At 52.3% G+C, this 19052-nt stretch overlaps 1 protein-coding gene across 2 annotated transcripts; it reads right to left on the bottom strand.

The window, feature by feature from the left end:
• POU3F1 (POU class 3 homeobox 1) lies at positions 1-18259 on the bottom strand. 2 transcript variants are annotated; one of them, XR_010425056.1, is made up of 3 exons: positions 12950-13126; positions 5882-5937; positions 1-288 (listed from the first exon to the last, which is right to left on the bottom strand). XR_010425056.1 is itself a non-coding variant. In XM_064635157.1 (3 exons), exon 1 carries the CDS (start codon positions 18244-18246, stop codon positions 17131-17133), a length of 1116 nt encoding a protein of 371 aa, XP_064491227.1. In that variant the 5' UTR covers positions 18247-18259; the 3' UTR covers positions 1-288; positions 5882-5937; positions 16977-17130. The 2 variants fall into 2 exon arrangements, 1 of the variants encoding a protein (XP_064491227.1); XM_064635157.1 differs by lacking the exon at positions 12950-13126 and adding an exon at positions 16977-18259.
• Positions 18260-19052: the final 793 nt, after the last annotated feature.

The following is a 19052-nucleotide window of genomic DNA, read 5'->3' as shown; positions in this document are numbered from 1 at the left end:
TTTGTGAATAGATAATATATTCCACCTTTATTTTAGACTTTTAAAAGCACATGCCCCTTGTGCAGTTGGAGGAAGCAGTGGCCGGCTGTCTTGGAGGGCTGGGAGGACAAACAGATCTGAGGGGGATGCAGATTGCTCTGAACTGTGTCTGTGCCTGCAGCTCCTGGCAGTATCCTGGGGCAGCTGCAGACCTGGGGTGGCCCAGCCGAGTCCCTTGTCTCCTGCTGCAAAAGTCCTTAAAACCTTCCTCCCAGTACTGACTCACCCCGAAGCTGATCATCTTGTTAGCTGGAAGACAATCCAAATGCAAAACAAAATGCTTCTAAAAACTGCCCCACAGATTGCCAAGTGTCTTATAAAGCCTGGCCATGGGCTTAACTATATCAAAATCATATGGATGCTTTTTGTCAAAATTGTTCTAAACCAGGAAGGCAGCAAGCAGCTTACAACCCAGAAGTGTCATAGATGTACTCATGAATGCTTGTCCTTGATTTTGTTTATTCCAGGCTGTAAGTCCAGGAGGGACTGTCAGATCCTGTGTTCTGATCGCCTGCATGCTGCCATCCACTGCACTTCACTCAGAGAGCCAAGGCCAAGTTCAGCAGCTCTAGCTGGGTTTTGGCATGTCAGTCCTGGGGAGGCTGAGCCACAGCAGCCTCAGCAAGGAGGCTCCCCCCCGCCCAGGGCCTCCTGATGGCAGAGAAGTGCTGCGGGGAAAGATTTCTGGGTATTCCCGAGAGACAAACTGTGACCCCTGGGGCAGAGGAAGTCAAGACCTCTGTGGTCATTGGCATTTTCACTTGGACATAAACTTCTTCCTTGCCTCAAACCTGGAGAACATATAAACTACAGACACATGTGAATAAAGCAGAGCCAGAAATGTCAATGGAGGTTTCAGGGCACCTGTGCCTCACTCTGTGTTGGGTGAGAGGCCCCTGGGCAAGGTGCAACCTCCTGCCACAACAAAACATATCAGGCCAAATGTTCTTTAGGGCAACAATCCTTCTTCACCTTCAGACATGACAGGACTGGTGCTGATGCTGAGGCTCAGGGACTGTCCTCAGGGTGAGGCCAGGCTGGGGGTTGGCTGGCCTGAGGTAGCTGCTGAGGTGGGCCAGCCATGGTAAGGGTGATGAGGCACACAGCTGTGCAGATGGGCACATTTTTTCAGTCCGTATTGCCCTAACAAACAAATGTCCAGGATGCAGACAATAATGTTTTTATGAGACTCTAAATTCTAAACTCAAACGCTCTTTGTAGTGGACTAATAGCCAACACGTGGCCCTCCATCTCATGTTGAACTTTTGTGGTCCTACAGGGGTAGAAAAGGCCCTGGTAAGCATTTACACTGGGCACTTTGTTCTCACAGATTTGTAGAGCAAAGAGAATAATGTATTGAGACTCTCATCCCGTGCCAGTTTGGCTTCATTTGTCCTTCTGAACTTGCCCTGAGAGATAATGTTTCCTTCTAATCTGCTGCCGTCCACCTACAGCAGGGACCTAGTGAATAATTCTCCCAAACAAGCCTTTATTCTTAAAACTCTGCCTGGCCCTAACCCTTTCTCCCCCTTACAGAGTAATTGTTGTGTTCATTACATGCTAATAGCCCGCACTGTGTTCCAGCCCACACTGGCTGTGGCCACACAAATGGGGCTCAGGCTGTGCTGCTGTCAGATAATGCTGCTCTTTTGGTGTTATTTGAAGGAATGTGCCAGGCCTCTGAGCACCAGGCATGCTCGCTCCCAGCCTGCCTCAGAGCAGAGCCGGCTTCGCAAAAACCAGCACATCTCTGAGGAGTGAGGCTTTTCTTTCCACACATGATAATAAATGACTGTTATCCTCCTATGGGAAGAAGACACATGGAAGAGGAAACAAGACTCTGCTTAATAAGGCAAATATTTTCTATTCTTTTCTGTTCAGGTGCTTATGTCACCCTTTCACAATGATATTTTCATAAGCCTTTGTAAGCTCTACAAATTGCCCTTTATATCTGCAGGAGAAGGGAAGCTCCAGGGGATGAGCAATGTACACACTGAATGCACAAGAAACCCATTATCTAGCATGCTCCTGGAAATCACTCTAGGGATATCTGGAATGGGTGTCCCTCTGAAAATACCCAAGGGAGAGATATTAGTAATATTAGCACTGCCTTCATGGTGTCTTTCAATGGGACAAAGCTAAACTGAGGTCAGACCCCGTGGTCAGGCACTGACAGGCAGCTTTGTTCCTTTGTTCCTAACCCTGCTCCTGAGCTTAGGAAATGGCCAAGGGTCACGCTCTGATACCTCCCAGAAGGCTGCAGAGAGGAAAACCTTCAGTTTGTGCTGGCCTAAACCTTGGAGTTGGCTGACACAGTGTTCTTGTGCAAAGGAAAGGCTGTAGCAACTGTTACTTGCTGCCAAGTGATGGGTTCATGCCAACTGACACCTGCATTGCATGTGGGTGTCACAGGGTCCGTGCCAGCACTCAGGTGTGGGACACGGAGCAGGGTGAGCACCTGCAGGTGTGTGTGAGCACATACATGTGCATGCAAGTGTGTTTAGGAGCATGCATGCGTAGGTATGTGTGCTGAATGCGATCTGTGTGGGCTGTCCCAAACTAGTCCATGCATGGCAAGGGGGTTTCTCTCCAGGAAATGTAAGAAAAAACCCCTCATATGCAGATTCACACATGAGTGTGTATATGCAAAACTAGGCAAGTATCTGCTGTACATATTCACCCCTAGTGGGGGACAAACCCCTTACAGCTCAAAACAGTAGAAAGCCCAAAAAGGCACTGAGAGAGGCTCAGCTTCCCTGGCTTGTGCTCAGGGCTATGTGCCACAGCCCCTGCACAGCCAGTCCCTGCCCCCAGCTTTTCCTCCCCCATCCCCACAGCTCAGACCCTGCCCTGTTCCCAGGACTCCTGAGCTCACAGCTGCCCAGCCAGAGTGCAGTACTCTCGCGTAGGACAGCGTGTTCTGAGAGAGCAGGAGCTCAGAAAACCTGAGCAGGAACGGCAGTGTATCATGAGCCTGGGCTCCTGCCAAATTCCTCTGCACCCACTGCCTCTATTAAATGCATCAATCATTTCTTGGCAATCCAACCCCCGGAGAAGAGTTGAGAGGCAACTTCAGACAGTTCAGCTGCTTTCATTAAAAGGTGAAAAATACATGCTGAGCAGGATCTGGGAGTGGGGCTGAGCTCTGCGCAGAGAGCAGGGCTGCCGAACCCTCTCTGCTGGGGAAGGAAAAGTGGCAGCAAACCACAGACCTTCCCATGGCAACAGGCTTTGTCAGCCGGTGAAATGCCCCCAATGGCCTCGTGGTGCCAGGGCCCAGCAGGGGCCCTGTCCCATCTCTCTGGCCCTTCTCTGCTCGGTGCTCTGCCTCAGCCAAGTGCTGAGCCGAAGGCAGCCCGGGGCGAGCACAGCCTGGGAACGGTCCTCTCTCCTGTCCTGCTGGGTGTTTTGGGAGGGAAGGGATGCAGTGCCCGGGGCAGCAGGGTGGGTGCAGCAGGAAGTCGGGCTTGCCGAGCTGGGTGTGTAGCATGTGGGGATGCTTGTCTGGGCTCCCAAAGCATTTTCCAAACGCTTTAATTATAGTGATTTATATGGCAAAAGTGTGGGGGCGAGAGCTTGGGAAAGGCATTAGCAGGTTTGTTCTGAGGGCTCTAATCAGAGGTAGGCGATGGGAGAGGGAGGGTAGAGCACTGGGGCTGTACCTTGAACTGTAGCGTCAGGACAGGTTTGAAGGATGCAAAACCTCCCAGCTGTGCCAGGGATGTGCTGAGGGCATCCCTGAGGCCTTAGTGGGTTATGTGCTCCTCCAGGAACAACCCCGGCATCAGGAGTACCACCAGATGTCCTGTGCCTGTCCCCTGTGCCGCTCCCGAGCCCAGGTCTGTGGCACCAGGGCATCCTGCCCCCCCGCCTGCCGGGCTCAGCCCAGCTGAGAGCAGCGAGGCTGCAGCCAGTCCCACACACAGCCCCAAGACTGCCTGTGCATCACCCATGGCAGCAGAGCACGAGGCCACAGGTGAACACGGCACATGAACATCTTTACTACAGTCACCAGAGAATGCTGAACAATTCAACAGCTACTCAGTGTTCTTGCTGGTGTTATCTTGAAAATTAATAACTTCAGCTGTTCTTGTTTTGTAAAACACTGTTCTCAAATCCCCCCCATGTCACACACATGCACGCTCACACACATGCAGAGTTTCCTGCAGTCCCAGCAGACAAGAGCTCCTGGTCTCTGCACAGAGACAGCAGCTCCCTGAGCCTGGGAGCCCAGCGATCGGGGGAACACTACAGGGCAGCTGCGCTCGCTCTGCAACCTCAGCTCCCTCCAAGACTGGCTTGCTCCGAGGAGACTGTCACTCCTACAGAGTCCTAATTGCACCGGGGAAAGCGAGAGAAACATCGGGCTGCTGCCATGGCTGGTGGCACCAGCCTGGCCCCAGGCACAGCGTGGGGCTGCCAAGATGAGCCATGGTGATCAGTGGTGTGGGGATGCAGGCTGGCTCTGACCCCTCTGAGCCACCACATGCTGCCCTGGCAGCATGGCCGCAGCACATGTCACCCCTGCTGCAATCCTACTTTTTGGTCTGTTTTCTGATAAATAACCTTTTCCTGTCCTTTTTGACAGTGATGTTTATTGATGTCTGAAATCCCTCACAGCCAGGTCTGGCCTCAGAGAGCCGAGGTGCCCCGTGCATCCTGTGGCCATGGAGCAGGGGGAGAGTGGCAGAGACAGCTCTGCTTCTCTAAGATGCCCACAGCCTCCCTGAAACACTTGCTCCCAGATGTGTCAGGGTGGGAACATGGCACTGAGGACAGAGTGAAAACAGTGCTTTAAATAACAGTCCCTCGGCCTCCCAGGGTGGCTGCTCCTGCCAGAGCCAGCAGTGCTGGACAGCCCCACCTCAGCTCTTGGGAGCCCCAGTGGCAGAGGGTTCACCAGGGGCTTGCACCCCAACTTCCATCCAGGGGACACAAACCCTTCTGCCCTACCTGGGGAGAATTTGCTGATTAAGGGATAAGCAATCACTGCTCTGCCCATAGGCTCACGTTATTACTTAATTGAATCCAACTGATTGAGAAGCTAAAAGCGGCCCTGGCTTAGAGCACTGCAGATGGTGCCTAGGAGCGGGGCAGCACGTTGAACTTTAAAAGCATTGGCATCAAGGGCAGACACAGGCTTGCTTTCCTTAACTGTCTCACAGATTGTTATGATGACTGGGAACCAGCAGCAGGGCAGTTCCAGGGGATGTTATTTATCATACTTTGTCTGCACAACCAACCTCTTATTCTTGCCCCTCTGCCCTCAGTGGGCAGACTCTGCTCCCACAGAGATTTCAGGGGAAGGAAGTGTGTATCTGCAGGGTGATGTGGGGGCAGCCTGGCTCTTAAGTGGTCTAACCACGAGCCCACACTGCTGGGAACGGAGCCAGAAGACCTGCTACCCAAACACAAGCTTCTGTGTATGAGCAGCTGCATCCAAGGCTGCTTGTGAACCTGCATCCCCTAAGCAGTGCTGGAGATGGGAAGATCCAGGAGCAAGCCTGTCACAGCTGTCCCCTATGAAGGAAAGGGTGCAGGCACTGAGAGCCCTTAAGGCACAAGAAAAGGACAGGGAGGGAAGCAATGGGCACCTGCACCTTTCCCAGTGCTCGAGCTCAGAGCAGGCAGGGGAGCCAGTGCTTCCTCAGCAGCCAGCTGAAAAGCCCCTGGATGCAGATGGCACACAACACTGACTGAGGCTGCTGGGGCATCTCCACACCAAATAACAGCATGAGCCCACAAACTGCTTTTCTGCTGTGGTGCTGACCATGGGACATCACAGGAGTTGGGGTACTCTGTTTACAATGCCACCATCCAGGCACAGTCAGCCTTAGCTCACCTTGTGCTGGTCTTTCTGATTTAGTCGCATTTTCCAGGCATTCAGCACTGGCATCCCTGCAAAAGGCAGTGCATACTTTATTAACTATGCTACTTTCTTGTCCACTAATTAAAATCAAATTATATCTGATGCACACTGCGTACTTTGCAGTGAAAGCAACCTGCTTTCCCAAACTGCTCTCTGAACCAATTTATTTAGCTGAGCTGAAAAGAGTGCAGCCCTGCAAAGACCTCAGGGGTGCTGAGTACCCAGCTGGCTGGAACCTCTCCTGGGCTCAATTTTTTGGTGTTATTCCAGGCTGGGGCTAGGGTCCCTCAGGGCTGAGGGGAAGAGCATGAGAAAAGTGTTCCAAGGGAATTGAGCCCAGCTGGCAGCACACAATGCGGCTCATGGGAAGGTGAGCAGCAGCAGTCACCCTTGCCCTGAGCTCCATTTTGGGTCCATCTGTCTCCTCTGCCATGAGCCTGGGCACCAGCACATGACACCAGCATGTTTGGCTGCCTGGGTACCAGGAAAGGACGAGTTTCCCTGGCGTGTGGTTCAGCCCCTGTGTGAGAGCACAGTGTGATGGGCATGCACAGCACAGATCCAGAGCAGCCCCCTCGCCGGAGGGTCTTGCCCTCTATGCAGGAGACACCCATGAATGCCTCAGCCCCTGTAGCTCAGCAGGGCTGGGACAATCCTGTCCCTCTGCCTGGCAGGCACTGGCAGGTCCTTTTGCCCACATGCACTAAAATGCAGGTACAGGTCCCCAGAAAACAGCACGAGGCTCAGCATGGAGCAAGTCACAGTAAAGGGCCTCAGGAGAGAGGGGCCAGCCCCTGCCCAATGTCCTCTCGATGAAGCCATTATGCTGGGATTTTTTTCCTTAGAGAAAGGGTAGAATTTCTGCAAAAAGACAAGACTTCCCCTGTGGCCCTTGTGCTGGTGTTGGCAGGAGCCATGTTTGGAGTAATACATCATCAATGGAAGGTATCTAATGATGTATTGCCCTAATATATCACCATAGCAACGGTGCTCTAATGATGTATTATTCTAATGTGTTACCCAAGTGCCCATTCCTCTGGATGATGTATGGTTGGGATGGCTGTGCTCTGCCAAGCCCAAATGCAGCAAAGCTCTCCTGACTGCCAAGCACCTCTTCAAGCAGTGCCTGCCACTGCATGGGACTCCCCAGCCGCTTGCTCCCACCTTTGGGGGCATTCTCAGGCAGAGGTGTTACCTTGGCGCCCAAGAGTGGGGGAGCTCCTGAACTCGGTGAACATCATGGTTCTCTGGCAACACACACCTGGGCAACTATCACCACTGTCCCTTTCCTTCCCTCCCCACAGCCGAGGTACAGTGTCTCACTTGTGGAGCTCTGAAACACAGTTTGAAAAGCATTCCTTCCCTGGCATTTGGAAAGTCCAGAAGGGGAAGTGACAGGCTTGTTTGTGCATTTCTCCAGCCCCTTCCAAGGTATTGAGGCCACACAGCACCCTGTGCTTGCTCATTAACAATGAAAATACCAGCTGGAATTCTCCTGCCGCCTGTGACAGGGACAGCATTGTTTCCAATTCACACTATCTTTTTGACCATTCAAATGCCATTAATTCAGTCGCCCCAATGCGTAGGACAGTTATCTGAAATGTTTTCCCAAACAGCTTAGTGTCTATAGAGCAACAATTCATGGAATTGCTTGGGGACATCTGTGCAAAGCAACGCTCAGTAAAGAGCTGTGGTCGGCTGAATGCTCCCTGTGTGGACCCCAGATTCCAGAGAGGAGCAGGGAAGCTGGCAGACAGAAAGACTGAATGAATGGCAGGAGAAATCATTTCATCTATGCAAATCCATGCCAAGCTCTCAGTGCAGCTGCTGTCAGTGGGGAGCTCTGCCCCTCTGGACTGACATGAAAGAAGATTTTATTGTACACTGAGATGCTCCCTCTGCCAGACCAGCAGCCGCTGATGTCTCCTGCGGCCACCATCAGCATCCCGGCGAATCTTCCGTGGCAAGAGCAGGGCCCCGTGAGGGTTCTGAGGGACAGCACTCACCGTCCCTCTGCTCTGAGATTCCCAGGTCTTAGGACCCCCTAGAGAGTGGAAGCAAACTACCACCCTAAAGCTAATGGCTTATTCCATTGATGAAGGAGCAGCAGCACTGCCTGTATCAATACGAGCCTTGGCACAGGCTGCCCAGGGCAGAGATGGAGTCCTCATCCCTGGAGACCATGGGGGCAATGACAGCTGGAGTTCTGCTGGCTCATGCTTCTCCCACAGCAGCCCAGTCGCCAGGGTCAGCAGACATGCCTGGGGAACCACCTATTGTCCAGGCCTCCATGAAGTACCCAGAGCTGAGGGGACAAGGTGCTTCAGAGACCCAAAATAGTGATGCTCCAGAGTGGGGGCCCCCTGGAACAGACCAGAGCCCCAGTCTTGACCAGGACTTAAGGAGACATCGAGCCTGCCCAGTCTCCCCAGGGCTGTGTCAGACTGTCCCTCAGCTGTGGCCATATGCCGCAGCTGCAGGTGTGGGTGGTGAGGGATGCAGAGGACTCCCCTCTCTGGGCTGCCTTTGCAATGCTCCCGTGCTGCACCTGGAGAGATTCCAATCATCTCTAAACATTTCAGGGGAGCAGCAGTGACAAATTACAGGATGGGCAGCAGAAAAAAAAGTGAAACAGAGTGACCAGAGGAGGAATGATTGTATTATCAATAATGTTTCCAATAGCTGATGGATGAGAACACCCAAATGATTTTTAAGGTTTCGGTAGAAACCCTCCAAATGGCAGCACAAAAGCAAAGTGTGTATTAATCCAGGATCTCCTGAGAAAATCCTCCAGGGATGTGCACAGCCATACCGGGTGCAGGCCGAGTATGTGCTCAGCATCACTCAGCCCAGTCACCAGCAGACGAGACGGGACCTTTCCCTTGTTCCCGCAGACACAGCAGTGATCCTGAGAGCACTCCAAGAGGGGTAAACAGACAGACACACTGCTCAATGGGACTCCTCCAAAATGCTGAGGTTTTCCCCATACTTCCCTCCCCAGGGCTCAGTGAGAATATTTCCTTAACAGCTCTGGAAACAAACAGCTTTTTGAAAGCTTCCCCAAAAGCCCTCTGCTTTCACCAAAATGAGGAGTAGGGAACATCAAGAAAAAGATTACCTCCCAATGCATTTGCAGGAGAAGCATCCTAAAGATAAATAAACATTCCCCTGAAAAGGCAGGCACAGCCCTTGCCCTGCGCACGGTAGGACGTACAACTGATGGCTCTGTGATGCCATATGTCCAGCACAGCCTTGGAAATGCTGCCGTGCTGGAAACACACCAGACAACATCGTCGTGTGTCGAAAACTGGCAAATCTCCAGACTGGGGTTTCAAGGGATAATTTGTAGATTGAATGTTAATGAATATTATTGCTGTTATCTCAAAAGGCTGTGCTGACTTCACTCTGTTGCCCATTGTACATCTTGATTTTTATGGGTTTTTTACCCCTATAACAACCAGAATGGGTAATTCCAGCACAGCTGATGAGTCAGGAAGCCAGTTGAAGGCATATTGGAAAAGGTGATCATTTCTGTGTCTGTGTCACTCCTTCCCCAATCCCTGCTGCTTCAAACACTTGCTGAGACAGGTTCGTTGTTTCACCTCAGTCCTGTCTGTCCTTCTGCAAACTCATCCAGTGTCAGTGGCACTGCCCCAGCCAGGGTACTCAGAGCTCAGGAGCAGGCATCAATTTAATAGCATAAATCCTCTCTTATCTCCATGGGGAAAGAGACATGGAGGGGAAATACTGTCATTTGTACCGCCCCGCGCTGCCCTCAGAGCTGTGATGCAGCTTTGCCCTTAGGAACCTTTTTGTGTGAAACACCAGTTCTGGGAGCAGCAGCTCACCTGAGCACACCTTCAGAGGGTGCCCCAGCAGCACAGCCCAGGCCAGCCCTGGTGATGCTTCCCCCCCAGCCCCAGGGAGACCCTGCCCTCCCCATAGGCAGGCTGTCCCCAGGGGCCATTCGCGATGCGCCGCAGCCCACCATGATTTATGTGGCACTTGTACAATTGATGCACTTTGTGCCTGGGGACAGTTAAATGGTAGCTCTGTCATTAGTTTAAGCAGAGGTTAAAGGTGATCAATAACAAGGGTTTCATGCCCAATTGATCACCCCTTGCTATTTATTTCTGCCTTTTGCTTTCCATTCCATAGTGCTTTTAGAAATACTAATTAAAGACATAACAAGTGTTCCACTAGGCAGAATATCAAACACTCCAGGTATCGATTCAATCCTCTCCCTCTTAATGACACTGACCTGCTCCTGTCCCCAACACCTGCAAGGCTGGGCTAGCCTGTGAGGTTGCTCCTCAAGCCAGGGTTGGGGAAGGAGAGAGCCCTCCTGGCAGCAGAGCCAGCCCCCACCCCAGGCAGAAGGTGGAGAACTGCACAGTGTTCTGGGACAGGCAGCTTTTAGCTGTCAGATCAAAGTCACTCCCTGAGCCCAACTGCTTGTCTCATCCTGTGACCCTACAGCACGGGCCTGGACTCAAGGGGAGCACCGTGGGGGGATGGCAAGGGACGCAAGAGTGAGGTCAGGTTTGGCAGCAGTTTTCATCCCTTTGCTCCCAAATGCTCTGACACCTGAGCCCTTATCAAGGGATATCACGTGGAAAAGACGTGATGAAAACTGTCCCTAACCCTGAGTGTTCATGAGCTCCTGGCACTCCCAGCTCTGCAGAGGACACAAAGGTATAAGGGACATGGACCTTGGACCTGAAGAGGAGAAATTCAGAGTTGCACCCTGACCCCCACATGGTGGGGATGAGGGCAGGGGACAATATCCAGCCATCTCAGCACATCAGTGCTCCTCCAGACAGCTCTGCCAGATCTGCACCACAGGCCATGTCGGTAAAAATAACCCCGTGCTGCTGCCAGGCTGCCGGGAGCTGCAGGGACGGCTCAGCTGCGCTCGCGAGATCCACGGCTCCCAGAGAGAGCTCCAGCAGTGGGTGATGCCTTCCACAGCACTTATCCTCAACACACCGAGCAGCCTGTCCTGCTCTTCACGTCCCTGGGCAGCAGAGTCAGGAGCACTTTTCCCAGACCAGGAACATACCCATACACAGAGCAGTGAGAGGGGGGAGCAGGGGAGCAGCTCTCAGTTCCTGCAGCACAGCTCTGCCTGCACCACACCACCGAGCCCAGCACAAGGGAATGCTCCTTCCACCAGAGACATTGAGAAATCCCTCTGCATTCCTCACTGTGTGCACAAGCAGCATCTCACACTGCTGCAGCTCTTTTTGCTGAGGTCCCTCAGCAATCCATATAAATTAACCCTTGCAACTTAAGGAAAGATTTATGACATCACTTCAAGAGAAGTAAAAACACTGGGGGAAAAAATCCAAAACATTTCTCATAGACTTCAAGAAAATGAACAGGGGACCCGGGAGTAAAATCCAGAAGCTCCAACAGCATTTTAGAGGAATGTCTCCATTGTAGCACATCTGATAATTGCCCTCGTGTACTTTACCTCCCTCACTGCCCACCCTTCTGTTGATTTATTTTGTCTGTCACCAGGTTAGCTTCAAACACGACTGAAAAAAACTTCTCCAATTTAAAAAGAACCCTGAAACATAAAGATGTGATGTAAATATCTGATGTAATGGCCTGACTCTTTAGAACCAGTCCTGCAAATGTGTAAATTAGTTTCCCAGCATTTTGTCTGGCTACAAATTTATGATTCAGTATAATCTCAAAGTTGCACAGCCTTTAGTGTGAGTGAGAGGTACTACTACACAGTGAGCTCCTGGTAATGAAAAACACTAGACAAATTTCCACAGAATTGAAAATCCCAAACAAACCCAACAAATGACAGTGAAATGAAAAGATGCCTATTTGTCCATTGGCTCTCTCATACCTTCTACTGATCCCCCAGTGCAGAGCAGGCATTTCCATGGAGGACCTGGCAACTCTTGTACATATATGTGACATTTGCAAGATTTTTGTGCACTTGTTCATTCATTTACTTTGAAGGACACAGCTGTTTGGAGTGCAGCTCCTGAGAGAGAGCCGAGCGGCTTCAGTGAGCCATCCCCCTTCCTTAAACACGCTGACAGAAGAGCCAGCTTGGACACATTCTGGAGGAAATATTGTTCTGTGGCTGCAGTGACTGCTGAGCATTTTGGCCCTAGGGAATCTGGCAGAGCGATAAAAAGCAGATTGCCCCTGCGGAGAGAAGCCAGTGTCCAGGAGGAAACAGGGCCTGGGTGCTGGTGGTGCTGCACAGACGCCTTGATCAGGTAGAATGCTCCAGAAGAAAGGTGGGAAAGAGGAAAATAAAGAAATGTTTTTAAAGTTTGGCATGAACAGCATTCTTCTTTGCAGCAAGTACTCTCAGCAGCGTATGAGCCAGGGTACCCATGTAACCAGAACACCTTTGCAAGGCTTACAAGAAATAACACTTGATCTGCCCAACACCAAAAATAATGTGATATCAAGGAACGTGAAATATTCACGAGGTCGGATTTAACATGCACATTAGATCTTGTGTATAGCATCATAGGCTTTAACACTGCTGCCTCTGCAACCTTGTAATCCCCATGCACAGCATGGACACTGGGTCTTGTTAGTTCAAACTGAAAACAGGGGAACTTCCAGGGGCAGAGCTTCCTTGAAGAACATGGGAGAACACTAAGGCAGTGCAGTTGGCCATATCTCTAGTGCTGTGCCCATGCAAGAGCTGTGTGTGCACACATGCACACCTACACTCACAACAAATCACAAGTGGGAGCGAAGCTGAACACCCATAAATCAGCTCAGCAATGCACAGTGGGGGTTCACATCAGAGACTTTAACAGGTTACTTCTCTGTGCGTTTCCTCTATAGGCACATGCACGTAAAACAGGGATGATGCTGCTCAGAGCTGACATCTTGCTGGTGTACACCTGAAGAAAATCTGTTCTTTGGAGCTTCCCATTTCAGGAAAGTACGTTGGGCCAGGTCTCCCAGAGCAGCAATATCAATCTTAGTGAGACCAGACACTGTCATCTATGGATATTTAATAGCATTTTAAAACCAGAACACCTCCCACCTCACCTCAGCTTGCTCCTGCCCCTGCCTGGGGCTGGTCTGCTCCCAGTGGACACAGGGCAGGAGCCCATGGGAGCCACGCGCCCGTCCTCAGCACACACAAGCACCAGCTCCGAGTCACCAGCCAGGACGTGCTCATTTCAAACAACTCAACTGTAAGAAAAATACAAGGCAGCTAAGGAGGAGCACTTCCAGAGTTGTGGACTTCTGCCCTGGGGCAGGATCCAAACCTGCTTCCAGTACCTGTGAAATGGCAGCTCTGAGCTGTCTTGCGGCTGATCCAGCTCCAAGGGACCAATGGTAGAATCAGCATAAAAGTAAAATATATGAAACAACATTAGCACAGAATTAAAAGATTTGCTTAACCAGACAGCGCTGAAATCTCTCCTTCTGGGAGACAGAGCATGCAGGGGTGGGAAGAATTTGGAACAAGAGTCCATGGTGTTAATACCAATGCTCCGAATTTTCACGTAAAGAGATCACAGCATTTCAGCTGCTGCTTTAGCTCATTAGGGGACAGTCACATCATGGCACTGTGATGGGATCAGGCTCCGGCTGGGAAGCAGGCAGAAGAGACCAAATTCAGTGGAAAGTGTAAGATGAACACGGCATCACTAATTACGAGTGACTGTGCCTCATCAGGCAAACTGCTGTGCTGTAGTCACCTCAGCAGTTATACAGCAAGCACTCCTCGCCCTTGCAAGTGGCAGCAATAATAGTCTAAGAGAAGAAATCTGGAAAGAAGTTGGATACTGGAACACCACAATCTTTTCCTAAGCACATAAGAAAGCTGAGCAGCAACCATCCACATTTTTAAAAATAAAAGGGAAAAAGTGGTACCCTGCAGAATATTGTCTGCTATACAGCAGTGTCTTAAAATTGTTGATAACCAATTTATAAGACGACAGTATTTGGGAAGTACAGCTGCCCTCCCACACACCTGGAGCACACGGGCAGGCTCTCTGCCCAGGCAAGGGTAGCACAGCACGGCTTATGCCCTTCTGTGAGCCCACACCAGGGATGCGTTTGCCTGGTACTAACCGCCCCACCTGGCCAGAGACCTTTTGCTCATCACCTCAGCTCTCTTCACCAGCCTGAGATGTGCACTCTGGGTCAGCAGCCAAGCACCAGCTCCTCTGGACTGTGGGCAAGGCAAGCAGGTCACCCCAGCCCCTGTTGATGGAGCACCTGCCCCGAGCGCAATGGGTAAAGCTCAGTGCCACCATGGGACTAAGCACAACCTGAATGCAAGAGCAAGAGCTGCTCTGAAGAGCATCTGCTGGGGCCAGGCACTGCTCAGCAGCAGAGTGCTCCTGGATTAGTGCAGGATTTCCCATCAGCACAGACCTAAACCCCCTAAACCCTAACAATGGCAATGTGCTTAACTCCTGTTCCTTATCTACACTTCCTATTTTCTATATTTACTATTCACTTTGTTTGAGCATTGTTAAGTAAGCATTTGTACATCTGCTTTTCTTTAATGTACCAACACCACGGTCCTACCTTTCCTGTGCTTTAGTACTGAAATAGTAGTATAAGCTCACGCTTTCACCTTAGTGAGAAACAACCAGCGGGGAAAAAAAAAGTCTCCCTCCAGTAATTGCTATTTAATCCCTGACCAGGAAAACTAACAAGTTATTCTAAGAGAGGCAAACCTTTGGGGCATTTGATTTTTAGAACAGCTGAGCACTGCGGCACTGCAAAAATGAGATATACAGAGTATTTTATTTTTGCTGCTCAACAGCACGAAAGAGCTAATGCAGTGGGGCTGCCAGTGCCTTATACAATCTGACACACCGAACAACCCAAGGGTGCTCGTCCTCCCCAGCACTCACAGCACATCTCATCCATTAGGAGAACACAATGTGAAAACTGACCCTTCCCTTCTGAGTATCGATATAAATCCTGTTTGCCATTCAGGTTAGTTCAGAATGAAGAGGCTACTGAAATGACTCCTAGTATAGAAAAGCAGCACAATTCACCATTCAATGCAAACAAGAGTTTGTTTTCTTTAAGAAACAAGCAAACAAAAAAACCCTCTGTTGTTAATTTATGATTTTGTTTCTTCTTCCCTTAAAGCCTGGCTGTCACACAGAAATTCTTAAGCAAAGGCTGCAGTTACAGCATGACCAAACACTAGACACAATAGTACATGTGTGGGGAACACACAGGAGAACAGCTAAAGACAGATTTTCAGAGTTGGAAATTAATTTAAATGTCATCATGATACATTGTCTCAAACCCTTGAATCATCATCCTCCTTTACCTTTTTACTGGAATGTATCATCTAAGCTACTACATCTGCTCAGCTATTTGGAAATTAGTAAATATTCAGTAAAAACAGCAAAACTTTTTGAATTCAGGATCTCTACAACAGCCCCAAAATTCTGTGCTCCTCTATAAAAACCAGTCTCATTACAAAAAAAGGAAGCTAAGTCTGCAACAAAAGCTAACAAAACACACACTACACACTGAATCCTCTAAGAGATTTCTTATTATGCTCTGCATGCCACGAGAAGTTATTAATATCCTAACCTGCAGCATTTGCTAGCTTGTTTGTACCATAAAGTGAAACATTTCTTTACAGAGTACTTGATGAAATAACTGCTCAAAGTGACTTTATTTTAAAATCTCAAAAATCAGTTTACTGTAATTTTGAATGAGAATTTGATAGTCCTATATTAGCTGATGTAGAATACCTACATTTTAAGAGACATTGAGAATGCAGTAAGTTATAACATTATCAATGGCAAATGCATCATTGCTTAGACAAGTAGTATTCACCCCTCACCCAAGGCACAAAATGCAACAAAATCAAACCACACTGAAGAGAAGAATTTTTAAGTATAAATTTTTAAGCGTAAGTTACATTTGAGATGTTATAAATTTTTATATCTATTAAAAAAGTATACACGAATTGCTATTCAGGATGCACTGCTTTTGCTAGAAAATCCCTTTTAAAGCTGCTGTTTTCACAGCACATATTTTGTACTGATTTAAGTGGGGAAACTATCAAGTGCCAGGTGCCTGAGAACACTGGAAAATCCTCTGCCAACTAAAAGAAAGAATTAGGTCCTTTACTACCAGATTTCGATGAAGTATTTCATCAGTGCAAGAGCTCTGTATGGGCCCATATTCCAAAAGTTCTCCCAACAGACAAAACGCCGCAGGAATCCAGGAACCTGCAAAGGCAAACACAATCCCCACATGCGACTTTTCTTGATGCTGCAAGAGAAGGTTTAAAGTAGAGATGCAGGATCATTCTTCCAGGAACTCAGAACGTAAAAACTAAATTTTCAGCCTTTCTTGGCATAACGGCAAAACAGTCGGGCATGAAACCACGAAAGGGAAAGTTGGTGACATCAGACAACCGGAGAGTGTGGTTTGAGTGGAATCTACTTAGCAACACCGGTGTGCATGTATTACCTCTGCGACACGCAGGAGGAAAGTTACGTGCGGGCTCTTTTCTGCTCAAACTGCGGAGAGTTCCCTTCGGATCACTAAAAGACCGCGGAAGGTGCGCGGACAGTGCAGGGCACGAGCGCATCCCCGCAGGGCAGCGGCTCCGCAAAGCGCGTTACCGGGCGGGCAAACCCCGCCGAGCGCCGCTGGTGCGAACCGGGGCACCGGGGACACCGGGGGCCTCGGGAACGGGGCTCCGCGGGCGGCACGGGGGGCTCGGCGGGGCCCGGGAAGGCAACGCCACCGGCCCCGGCCCCGACGGCCGCCCCGCTCCCGGCCGGGCGCGCAGCCTGCAAAGACGACACGAGACCGGTTCCTGGGTAAATGGTTTATGTAAGTAATAAAATATTTACTATAACATAAATAGAAACGTACCCTCGCAGTCTACATTGGTTTTGCAATAGAGATACAAACAAAAACCGAAACCCAAGGGGATGGGACCGGACCGAACCCACCAACGGGAGGGTGCGAGCTCCGCGCACGGTTAGAAATAAATAGAGACGGGCCGGGAAATGGTGTCGAAGCGTCCCCCCGGCCGCGCGAGGAGGGGAATAAATTAGAGATCGCAAACCTTTGGCTACTGCTGCGGCGGCCGCGGCGGCTCCGGCGGGAGAATAAATAGAGCGCGGGGCGCGGACCGGGCGGCCGGGCCAGTCTGAGAATAAATTAAAGCGCGTCCTCCGCCGCCCGCCGAGCCGTCGTCGGGGCCGCGGGGGCCCGGGCAGTCACTGCACGGCGCCGGGCAGCGCGTGGTGTAGCGGCGACGTGTCCGCCTGTGCGTAAACGTCCTCCATCGGGGGGTGCGGGACCCCGGCCGGCGTCATCCGCTTCTCCTTCTGCCGCCGGTTGCAGAACCAGACCCGCACCACCTCTTTCTCCAGCTGGAGGGAGTCCGCCAGGGAGGTGATCTCGTGCGCCGAGGGCTTGGGGCACTTGAGGAAGTGGTTCTCCAGGGCGCCCTTGACGCCCACCTCGATGGACGTCCGCTTCTTGCGCTTCCGACCCTGCGCCGCGATCTTGTCCAGGTTGGTGGGGCTGCCCGTGCTGGAGTCCGTCTCCTCCAGCCACTTGTTGAGCAGCGGCTTCAGCTTGCACATGTTCTTGAAGCTCAGCTGCAGCGCCTCGAACCGGCAGATCGTGGTCTGCGAGAAGACGTTCCCGTACAGGGTGCCCAGCGCCAGCCCCACGTCGGCCTGCGTGAAGCCCAGCTTGATCCGCCGCTGCTTGAACTGCTTGGCGAACTGCTCCAGGTCGTCGGAGCTGGGCGCGTCCTCGTCCGACGGCTCGGGCGGACCCAGCGGCGGCGGCGATGCCGCCAGTTCGTGCCCGCCCGCCTCCTCGGCACCCAGCGGGTCGCGCAGCCCGTGGTGCAGCGCGGGAGCCGGCGGGCCCAGCATCCCGTTGAGGCCCGCGTAGGGCTGCGCGTAGAGCAGCGGCTGCCCCGACGGCGGGGACATGGGCGGCAGGTGGTGCGCGCCGCCCTGCGCCCACCCGCCCGCCGCGCCGCCCGCCGCCGGCTGCGGCACCAGATGCGGGCGGTGGTGGAAGGCGGCGGCGGACAGCTCTTCGCGGGGCCCTGGCGGGCCGCCCTTGGCGTGCTCGGCGGGCGGGAGGTGCGCGCCCCCGCCGCCCCCGCCGCTGCCCCAGTCCGTGCCGGCGCTGGGCAGCCACTGGTGGTGCGCCAGCCCGACGGCGTGCCCGGCGGCGGGGGCCAGCCCCTGCAGGTACTCGTGGTGCATCATCTTCTGCACCTCGCGGTACGTGGTGCCCTGGTGCAGGCGGTCGCTGTCGGGGTGCATGAGCGCGGCGGAGCGCGGCAGGTACTGCGCGGCGGCGGCCATAGCGAGTGCGCCCGCCGGCTTTACCGCCGCGCTTTAGAGCCGCGCGCCGGGGCGCGGGGCCGCCGCGCGCCGGCCCCGCCCCCGCCGCCCCATTGGCCCGCCTGCCGCCGCGGGTGGCCCGCGCCGCGTCGCCATTGGGCGCCGCCCCGCGCTCCGCGCCGCCATTGGCCGGCGGCATCGGCCGGCGGGGGCGCTCGGCGGGGCAGCCCCGCGGCGCAGCGGCCGCCGATTGGCTGAGGGCGGTTCATTCATGCCGAGCGGCCGCGTGGGCCGCGCGCGAGCGCCTCGCCCGGGGGGGATCGCGGGACCCTCGGCCCGGGGGGCTCCGGGTGGTGCGGGAGGGGGGGGGGGGACGTGGCCCTTCCGCAGCCGATGTGCGGGGCGGCCGCTGGCGCTCAGCCACTCGATGCAGTAGTAATCAAGAACAACTTGGGACATTAAAAGCCCTGATTGAGCCTTCTGGTAAACTTAGACCCTGGGAATGTGGGAGCTCCTTCAAACGCTTCTTAGGATAGAGCACCAAGGGCCAAGAAATGAGGGTTTGAGACTGTTTGGGCATCACGGGAATGTGGGTCTTGGATGCTGCCTCAGAGGCAAGTCTCTGAGCCGGTTTGGGAGTTGGCATAGGATAAAGGGTGGAGGAATTAATGGGAAAAGACAATGACAACAAGCAACAGACGTGTCTGGCAGTGCTGGGAGAGAGGCAAGGGATGCCTTAATTAAGCCAGCTCCAGACTTCGTCTGGGTCTTGAAGCCCAAAGTGAATCAGGGTGGGCACCAGGAACATTAATCACTTCTAAAAATTA

The sequence above is a fragment of the Pseudopipra pipra genome, chromosome 24 (assembly GCF_036250125.1).
Source record: "Pseudopipra pipra isolate bDixPip1 chromosome 24, bDixPip1.hap1, whole genome shotgun sequence".
NCBI classification, from domain to species: domain Eukaryota; kingdom Metazoa; phylum Chordata; class Aves; order Passeriformes; family Pipridae; genus Pseudopipra; species Pseudopipra pipra.
Note: the sequence above shows the minus strand (reverse complement) of the source record. Positions and strands in the feature narration are given on the sequence as shown.

Bases quoted from the DNA above. Each gene is read 5' to 3' on its own strand.
- POU3F1 (XM_064635157.1), bottom strand. From the start codon at position 18,246: ATGGCCGCCGCCGCGCAGTACCTGCCGCGCTCCGCCGCGCTCATGCAC.